Genomic DNA, 9,931 nt, shown 5'->3' on the forward strand with positions numbered 1-9,931 from the left:
TTCTAGTGAAATTTTTGAGGTGGGTTCTATTTTGATTGTTTAGAGCTTCGGCTCTATATAAACTCTTTCCATAAAATATAAGATATATGAGTCCGTTTTTTAATTTTGAAAATTAAAAGGAATGTTTCTATTAATTGCCCCCCAAAAAAGAGGGAAACCATTTGGAAATTAAAAGGGGGAACAAAAACCAATAGATTGTGTGCTTTAATAGGAGCAAATCTTAGATTTGTATAAAACTTGTATATATTTTCTATGTTTAGTTTGTTGGGTTGGAGTCCAAAATATGGGTTCTCCAAATAAATTTAGGGTCCGGGTCGGTATCCAAACGGCTTCACCCCTACTCTTGAAACTAAATTTAGAAAATGTAGGTAAGATAATGAATAATCTACCTTTATTGCTTTCTCATAAATATCCTTTACAGGAGGAAGTACTCATGTGAAATGAATATTAGTCATTTTATTGATAAATTAGTCAGTCGGACTACTTTGGCCAATTTTTGATGCAATTCGGCCATCATTGACATTATTCTACAAAATTTATGGTACAATCTTTAACAAAAGGTGATATTTTAATAAAGTACCCACGTTAATAAAGCATATGTTTGAATTTTTTTAGAAGTTGTAGTTTTGATATTTTTAAAATTTTAAAAATATATAAAAATCTTGAAAATAGACCATCCAAATAATTTGTTGTAAAGTATATTATTTTTAAAATTTAAAATTATTTTTTTCTTTATACTCATACATTTCGAGAAAATCAATTGAAAAATTTTCTAACTTGAAAACGATATTTTCTAGTGTTTTTTTTAAAGCTTATAAAATTTTTCCTATACAAACAGGATAAAACTCTAATTCACTATCCTCCAAATAAGGAATCTAAGGACCTAAAAGCTATATCTGAAAACTCCAAAGGTAAAAACAGTAAAATCCATCTACCTTTGTCTTTTGTAATAACCGAAATCTTTTCTTTCTCTAATTTTGCAGTAACAAAGAAATCCACACGAGAATTACCATGTTCCACGTGTCTTATCGTATATCTGACATGTGGACCTTATCCTTTTCATCCACCGTTGATTTATCGCGACAGATGTGAAATGCCTCGAGGAATATTCAGAGCGCAAAAAGCCAGAAGAAGAAAAATGGTGCTTAAATAAAGTACTACTCCACCGCAGCTTTAGACCATAAAATTTCAACCCTAATTTCACAAACTCTAATTTAGTTCTCTCCTCTTCATTTGGAGGTCATTTGTGGCCCTAGTTTCACTGATTTTATGTGAAATTTACTTAAAATTTGAGGCCATTTCCTAGCCCTGATTTGACAACTTTCTATGCAATTTGTGGCCGTTTCTTAGCTCTAATTTCACTGGTTTGTGCAACTTCATCTGATATTGAAGCCATTTTCTGAACCTAAATTTGCAAGTTTCTGCAATTTGATCTCTGCAACTGAAGCCCTCTGGTAAGCCTAAGTTCGTCGTTGCTGTAAAAGGTAGAACCTTTACTGTAGTTTCACGAAATGATCCAATTTACGCTGTTCTTTAGTCTTATTTCAAGAAATTCCTGTGATTTCTTCTATGCGAATGCAGGAGCTCAGATAAGGGACCTCTGTGATTAAAGATCGGAGTTTTTATTCTAATTGAGACAGGCCTGCAACTTCTTCTTTGAATCTGCTTTTCTCTCCTCGATAATGGCGGTTTCTCTTGGTCTCTTCGGCGTCACTAAAGGGCCTAGGGTTTCTACTCCTGCGTTTGAGTCATTTCAGAGTGTGAACTCTGGTAAATTGGTCGTTGGAGCGAGGACCTCTGTATCTGTGCGGTGCCATGGAAGTGATACAGCAGCTGCTTCTGTTCAATCTGCTTTCGATACGAAGATTTTCAGGAAGAATTTAACGAGGGGTGAGAACTACCATCGCAAAGGATTCGGGCGCAAGGAGGAAACCCTAGAGCTCATGAACAAGGAGTACACCAGTGAGTTTCTCTCTCTCTCTCTTGATAGTTCTCTCTGCTCCTTCGGTTTCTCGTTCACGCATGTACATGCACTTGCATCGGTTGAAATTGAGTGTTGTACAGCAGTGAATATTTAACACTCACCCTCTCGCTCTCTTGCATCGGCTCTAATTTGTGAAAATTTGCACCAGTAATATTTAACACTCACCCTCTCGCTCTCTTGCGTCGGTTGTAATTTTTGAAAATTAAATCTCTCTCTCTCTCTCTCTCTCACTCTCTCTCTCTCTCTCTCTCTCTCTTTTACTGAGGCACACATCGACCCAATGCGCGTTTCTAAATCATAGAACTAGAGAACAAAGAAAGATCAATACTTAACCCTCTATACATTATTTTAGGCTATTTTTTCCAATAACTATGCATGTTAATGGATATTTATTTTGAGGTGATGAAATCATTCTAGTATTTTATGTACTGTGATCACCTGATCGATTTGTAGATAATAATTATCATAATGAGAAGAAGGGGGGACAAACCCATGTTTAAAATTTTCTTATTTCTTCATATTTTGCAAAAAAATTTATTTCTCTGGAGGTGGAGGTGATTAACTCGAATAAGCTCCTAAGCCGCTAAACGGGATTAGTTGGGAAGACTTTTGGCTGAGAATCTGTGATCGTCCATTTTGTGCAGTTGAAATATCTCATTACGACCCTTGAAACAAGGCGATGTCGAATGTCTAAACTGAAAACCAATGATATTCTTAGCGGTCTCAAGAACAAAGATCCACAAGATTTACTCTGTTTTCTGTTCCTTTAGTTGCTGCAGATCGCATGATTTGAAGTCCTAGCCCTGCTATTTATGTTCTTAATATTGTTTTTTTTAAAAGAAGAAGAAAAGTATTATAGTGTCATTTAGAATTCAAAATTTCGTGAGAGGTCAGAGTTTGGTTGTTCAAATATCAAAATTTTCTGGAGAAAAATTGTATCAATATTGATTTTTAGCAGAGGCTGATAACTCATATTGAGCTTCTATTCCTTATGAAATTTTCAGGTGATGTGATCAAAACACTAAAGGAGAATAACAATGAATATACGTGGGGCAATGTGACCATCAAGTTGGCTGAATCATATGGTTTTTGCTGGGGAGTCGAACGAGCAGTTCAAATTGCATATGAAGCAAGGAAACAATTCCCTCATGAGAGAATATGGGTCACCAATGAAATTATACATAATCCTACTGTGAACAAGGTATGTCATTTTAGTTTCTTTTGTGTCACACCTGTTATGTTTTCTCCCCCTCCTTTTTTTTTTCTCATCTTGCTCTTAACTCTGTGATTATTCTCTTACAAGAGGAGTCTATTTTTTATTTGTTCTGTTTTGTTTGTGTCTAGAAATTTTTTTTCTTCTTGACAAATTGCATATACAATTCCATTACATGTCATCCATCTTTGTACTTTGCTAGATACAAACAAGCTCACCATATTGGGTACCAACCATAGTCCATTGATTGCAATGTATTTTTTCATTTTGAAATACTATTATCTTGCACTGTAAAGAGTTAGGGGCATTTAATGCTGCTCACCAATGTGTTGTATTTGCATTTGCAGAGGCTCGAGGAGATGGAAGTCAAAAACATTCCTATCAAAAATGGGAAGAAACAATTTGATGTTGTGGAGAAGGGAGATGTTGTCATCTTACCTGCCTTTGGAGCTGGTGTTGATGAGATGTTAGCTCTTAGCGAGAAGAACGTACAGATAGTGGACACAACCTGCCCATGGGTGTCCAAGGTATTGACAGTGACTATTTTTGTCGTCGCTAAACTTTTTGTGTCTTAGTTTCTGTATCTCGTTTATATGCTATTTGAAACTTTGTTTTTATATTTCCATTTCTGAAGTATTGAGACCTATTAGTTTTCTTCTTTTCTTTAGTTTTTAGTATTTGTCGTTGTTTTTCATGACCTGTTTATTTACTCCTTGAAAATAGCTTTTCCTGTTTACGTTTTTGTAGGTATGGAACATGGTTGAGAGACACAAGAAAGATGACTATACTTCTATCATTCATGGCAAATATACTCATGAGGAGACTGTTGCTACAGCCTCTTTTGCTGGGAAGTACATCATTGTGAAGAATATTGCACAGGTAAGGGCTTCCCATTTCCCCCTTCTTTTTGTTACTTCTCCCTTATCCAAGTGGCGTTCTTGTTTGTTGTTCCAAAAGCCTTTTCTGATAATTTCCTTTTTTTTCTTTTTTTTGATATGTGAATTTCTTTGCTTAAAACCAGACAATGTATGTCTGTGATTACATCCTCAATGGTCAGCTGGATGGTTCTAGTGGAACAAAAGAGGAATTCATTGAGGTATGACTCTTGTTGTTTCCCCTCAAACTGTATATGAATTTCTTGAGTATTCGGAAAATGATTCTTTGTATTTCTCTGCAGAAATTTAAGGATGCAGTTTCTCCAGGGTTCGATCCAGATAGAGACTTGTGTAAAGTGGGCATTGCTAACCAAACTACAATGCTTAAGGGAGAAACTGAGGAGATCGGTGAGTAGCTTTTAGAGACATTTCTTGGATCATCTTGTTCATCATTCCTTTTGAAGCATAAGCATCTTAGCATTTACTTCTTAGTGTTTCTTTTTTTTTTCAACTTTCTTCTATTCATGCTTTTGAGCTTTCTTGATTTTGAATTTATCAGGAAAACTGGTTGAGAAGGTTATGATGCGGAAGTATGGAGTGGAAAATATCAATGAGCACTTTGTTGCCTTCAATACCATCTGCGATGCTACACAGGTTTTTTCTTTTATGTTCCTCTTTTGATTGCTTTAGACCCTGTCTTTCTGCAATCTTTTAGGAAACTTGCTATAATACCGGTGGGTTTTGACCATCCAATGGAAGAATGGATAGTGATGGTGGGATTATAGGGTCCACTAGTGTAGGAAAACATGGACTCTTGGTGGAACTCACAAGGGTCCCGAGCCCAAGACATGTCTGACAAACTCGGCCAGGTCGGTCGGAGGCTTGGCCAGGTCTAAGTAAAAAAAAAAAAAAAAGGGGGGGAAACAGCGGAACTCTGCTGGTTCCCAACTCTGCGTGAGTGCCAAGCCCAAGTAGCTCAGGAAACAAGTGGACTAGCCCCATTTTTCTGAAAATGGGATCAAACCGTTGGGTTCCCCAGTTTTGGTGGTCTCACACTCTGTTCTTCACTATTGATTATTTACTAATGGTCGGGACCACTTTGGATTCCAATTTTCCATGGGATACTTTTCTTTCCACCATGGACTCTGATTTAGTATACTTTTCTTTCCTTTGAAGCTTTCGTTGGATAAATCTAAATCAAGTACTTAGTTCCTCTTTGAATGATCAGCCAATAAGCACAAAAGAAATATGTTGTTGATTTCAGGAGAGACAAGATGCAATGTATGGCTTGGTGAAGGAGAAACTTGATCTCATGCTTGTGATTGGAGGATGGAACTCCAGTAACACTTCCCATCTACAAGAAATTGCGGAGGAGAAAATCCCATCTTATTGGATTGACAGTGAAAAGAGAATAGGACCAGGAAACCGAATATTGTATAAGTTGAACGTAAGTTTCTAATTCTTTGGATCCTTGATAGAATCTCTGGGAATTCAATAGCGATTGTTTTTAAGTGTAACTTTGCGAGTCAAGTGATCTAAGTTGTTTTTTGTTTGTGCAGCATGGTGAATTGGTCGAGAAAGAGAACTGGTTGCCTGAGGGTCCGATCACTATTGGTGTTACATCTGGGGCATCCACGCCTGATAAGGTACTTGGCTTTCTCTATTTGTATCCATATAAAAAAGGGTGTGCCTCTGTTAGATGTCTCATGCTTATAATAACACAATGAATATTTAGAGAGAGAGAGGGAGCAAGGCATAAATTATTGTTGACCCAAAAATGTATTGATGACTGACTCCATAGTTATTATGTCTGGACGGACCCATGGGTCCAACCCCATAGTTGTTAGGATCTCCCAACATAGGTGGTGATCCCGTTCTGGAATCTCGCCCCAATGCTCTTGAAGCAGGGTCTTTAAAAGATGTTAATTTAAATTTTGGGATTTTGATCCCCACTGTTAGAGATCCAGATTCCTACTATTAGAGATTTTAATCAAAACTTTAACAATCAAGATAACAACCAAACTAATGACTTTCTCAAAGTAACGTATATAAAAAGACCATTTACTTTTAGTGCAAGGAGGTAACGATTATTTTTGTCCGTCAGACTTCAAATCGGATGGTTGTAAGAGTGTTATTGACTAGACTCAAAAGTTCAAAAAAAATTCTCGAATTTTGTGATATGCCTCAAGCCATTCAATTTGACATCTAATGGCTGGGAATAATTGTGACCTCCTTGTAACAATGATAAATAGTTTTATAGTATGTGGTCCATTTTTCTAATTTATAGCCAACTAGTAGCACAACTATACTTTTTGTACTTTTAATAGGGATTGTCTACAAAGAGACCATTTATCTTTTGTACATGGGATGAGTCATGAAGTCCAAGAATTTTTTATTTTTTATTGGAAATTTGTGTCTATTTTATAACACTCTTACAACCACTCATTTTGAAATTTAAAGGACAAGAATAATTGTGACTTCCTTGTACAAAAAATAAGTGGTTTTTTTGTAGACAATCCCCTTGCATTGCTTGCTGGCGATAAATAAGATATCCTTATTATAAAGTGTACATATGGTCTTACTTATACATACACTTAAAAGTCTGGAGCAAGATCCCCAAAAGTTTGGGATCAAGATCCCAAAAAGCCTGGATCAAGGTCCCTGGGATCTCAGTCCCTAACATTTGTAGATCTAGACCCCTAACATATGTGTTGTACATAATACAATGCTCCTAACCATAGGGGCCTACTAGCATTTTATGAGCCCCCACACCCAAACCTGATCTTGCTCCCAATCCCGCTCCAGTTCCCAATAACTTTGGTCGAATAAGTTGGACGATTGATGTGTTCCAAAGTTATATTAGTCGAGAATTATTTAAAACCAGGACTATCAAATTGATTGGTTTTAACTGATTAGATGGACTTAATAAAGTTGAAAATCTTATTCTTATAATATATTTAATTTTTTTAATTATTGTTTTTCTTTTTTTTTTTAATCTGACCTAATTGGTTGAACTAGTTTTGATTGGATCATACCTTTCAGCAGTTTGGTAGTGGTCCAGTTTTAATAATACTAGTCTGATCCAATTGGTTGGACTAGTTTTGATTGGATCATACCCCTCAGCAGTTTGGTAGTGGTCCAGTTTTAATAATACTAGTTTCGACACTAGTTTCTAGTTGATTCTGTTTCTTATGAGTATCGCCTGGAATAACAGGTTGTGGAGGATGTTCTTACCAAAGTTTTCGACATCAAAAGAGAAGAACTTCTGCAATTAGCCAAGGTATAAAATCAGAGAACCCCAGTAAACTAAGTGGTTACATGTAAAATCTGTCTCTATGGCTATGTAAAAGTTCATCGTAACCTAAACCATGTACTGTAACGAAAGTGTGCCTTGTATTTTTGGGCTGGTGGGGAAATGATGTAATATCTAATAATATTTGCGATGGTTTAGAGGCTACATATGTTGCATCCGGAGGAAAGCTCATTGGATCATCAAATATTTGTATTAGAAGCTCTATAAGTATTATAGTTTCAAAGCCTAATCTTGCTAGGCAGTATGGTAGGGTTCCTTGAGGAAATTTTTTATTAAACCTACGAAATAACAAATGGGATTGTATTCTAGATATCATTTATTTACTTTTAAGTACAAAGGGGTCAAAATTACTTTTAGCCCTCCATTGGATGTTAAGTCCAATAGATTTAATTGTCTCAACATTTGAGAAATTTTATTTTGGACGTTGTGTCCAATAAATGATACATCTCCATCCGATTTTACATGTAATGGTCAATTATGTTTGCGAGCTCTTTGTATCAAAAGTAAATGGTTTCATGGTATATATTTTTAAAACAAAACTAGGGCCCAAGATATAACAAAAGATGCTATCATTTTTTTATGCGTAGGGAACACATTTCCATAATTGTGTCCCGAGTTATAAAGCATTCATCTTAAAGATGGATGCAAATAGGTGGTACATCTAAAAATAGTTAAAACTAATAGTTGAAAATTTTCTTAATATAATTACTATTTTTAGTATCTAAAATCTATTTATTTTTTCATATTCGATCTCCATCTCAAAGAATGTCATTAAAATTTGGGTCAATAAATATATCTCAAAAGTAGTTTTTTTAGAGGGGGACTGATATCTACATGGACAAATGAAAACCGTGTCCTTCACTGATTTGATCCATTTTTATTTTCATGTTGGAAATGGTTGTCTAGCTCTACTTTTGGTGAAAGACACATCGCATTCACTGATGAGTCTTAGTATGTATGTGCATGACTGACATCAATCATTTTGCATGCATGTGATGAATGGTTTAGCATGAAAATGATCTCTTAAGTCCATTTTGAGCTTGTAAACCAACATTATAATGGACACTCTCAAAACACCTACTTGGTTTGGCTACATCTTCACACAGTTGCTACAATCCAAATATGTTAAATCAATTATGTTGGGCCAATTTTATGGTAGGAAAAGTATTAGGCGAGTCAGATGTCTGGTGTCTGTTATGGCTTTCAATGACTAAAATAAAATTCCAAAGTAGATTTGCAGATATGATGATCTTTGAATGACTAAAATAAAATTCCAAAGTAGACTACTTTTGGGGGGGGCAGTGGACCCGACCAGACCCGGGACCCGACCTCGGGTATGGGGATGGGTCCAAAATTTGGACCTGAAAGGTGGGGTCTGGGTCTCATCCTGAAGAATTTTAGCATATGTGGGTATTCATAAATGTTGCCAATACGTTTATTTTTAAGAACTAATAACAATAAGGAATGTGGGTATTTGTGGGTATTTATAAATGTTGTGCAATACTGTTAATGTTGTCAATAATATGGGTATAGGATATGGGTATATGATGGTAAAAAAAAAGGCCAGAAAAAAGAAGCTCATAGTAATAGGGTGGCAATGGACCCGACCAGTACCCAGACCCAACGGGTAGACTTGACCTCGAGTGTGGTTATGGGTACAAATTTTGGACCCGACCCGTTGCCGACTGTAACTATTTTTAAAGCTCAAAATTTATTTTTTATTTTCATATCATAATTGTTATTGTCGTGGTCTAGAGGATAGAGCTGCAAAATTTGGAATCTAAAATCCATTTTATGCGATGGGGTGTACTCGTTGCAACAGGCTCTGGGCGCATCTAAACCCTGAAGTAAGGTATCGTAGAGGCATAGGGCTCCATGGCTTGGACATTAATGCATTATGTATGCAGGTTAAGAGGTTAATGTTATCCATTGTGTTCCTGGCTACACAAAATATATCTTTCCGTTCTGTCATCTTATTCCATGCCATCTACAGACACACAAACTACGTACACACAAATGTGAGAAAAAGATGGTTTAAAACCTTGTCAAAAAGATGAAAAAGAAAAAAAAGCTACAGTTTAAAAAGAAAATTTAGTGGTAATAAATTTGAGAGAGAGAAAAGAAGCAAATATTTGATTTTATTTGTACTTCAAAAAATATTCCTGTGGTTATAGCAAATAAAAAAAAGAAAGGTGTAAACTATTAATGTATATAGAATTTAATTGTATTTACTAAAATATTACACATGTAAGCATTTTTCTAAAAGAGCCCCTTATCTGTAGATTGGACTGTGAACCCACAATGCATTTAAGAAGAGATATTTTGGGAATTCTAATTTTGTCTTGGACTTATACGCATTTAGGAATCATATTTTTTTATGGAATTAGATCATTTAAAGAGAGATATTTTAAGAGCGAAAAACTAATGTATTACAACCCTTCTAAACCAACAGTTAAGGGTCATTTGGGTACCTGAAAATTTATTACATGGAAACATATTACAAAGAAATATGAGATTTATGATGTTTAGTTATACTTTAGTAAGAA

At 35.5% G+C, this 9,931-nt stretch overlaps 1 protein-coding gene across 2 annotated transcripts; it reads left to right on the forward strand.

Annotated features, from left to right (window-relative positions):
* Positions 1-1,166: 1,166 nt before the first annotated feature.
* Positions 1,167-7,611, forward strand: HDR (4-hydroxy-3-methylbut-2-enyl diphosphate reductase). 2 transcript variants are annotated; one of them, XM_011629411.3, is made up of 11 exons: positions 1,167-1,484; positions 1,582-1,962; positions 2,989-3,185; positions 3,545-3,724; positions 3,945-4,076; positions 4,219-4,293; positions 4,375-4,480; positions 4,632-4,726; positions 5,337-5,519; positions 5,632-5,718; positions 7,287-7,611. In XM_011629411.3, exons 2-11 carry the CDS (start codon positions 1,683-1,685, stop codon positions 7,356-7,358), a joined length of 1,407 nt encoding a protein of 468 aa, XP_011627713.1. In that variant the 5' UTR covers positions 1,167-1,484; positions 1,582-1,682; the 3' UTR covers positions 7,359-7,611. The 2 variants fall into 2 exon arrangements, with proteins under 2 accessions (XP_011627713.1, XP_006856134.1); XM_006856072.4 differs by having other exon boundaries at positions 1,167-1,454.
* Positions 7,612-9,931: the final 2,320 nt, after the last annotated feature.

The sequence above is a fragment of the Amborella trichopoda genome, chromosome 13, assembly GCF_054954075.1.
Source record: "Amborella trichopoda isolate Santa Cruz 75 chromosome 13, AtrichopodaSantaCruz75HAP2 v2.0, whole genome shotgun sequence".
In the NCBI taxonomy this organism is placed as follows: Eukaryota; Viridiplantae; Streptophyta; class Magnoliopsida; order Amborellales; family Amborellaceae; genus Amborella; species Amborella trichopoda.

Coding starts and splice junctions, on each gene's coding strand:
- HDR (XM_011629411.3), top strand. CDS start 1,683: ATGGCGGTTTCTCTTGGTCTCTTCGGCGTCACTAAAGGGCCTAGGGTT. Junction 3,186..3,544: donor ATAATCCTACTGTGAACAAG/GTATGTCATTTT, acceptor TTGCATTTGCAG/AGGCTCGAGGAGATGGAAGT. Junction 4,481..4,631: donor GGGAGAAACTGAGGAGATCG/GTGAGTAGCTTT, acceptor TGAATTTATCAG/GAAAACTGGTTGAGAAGGTT.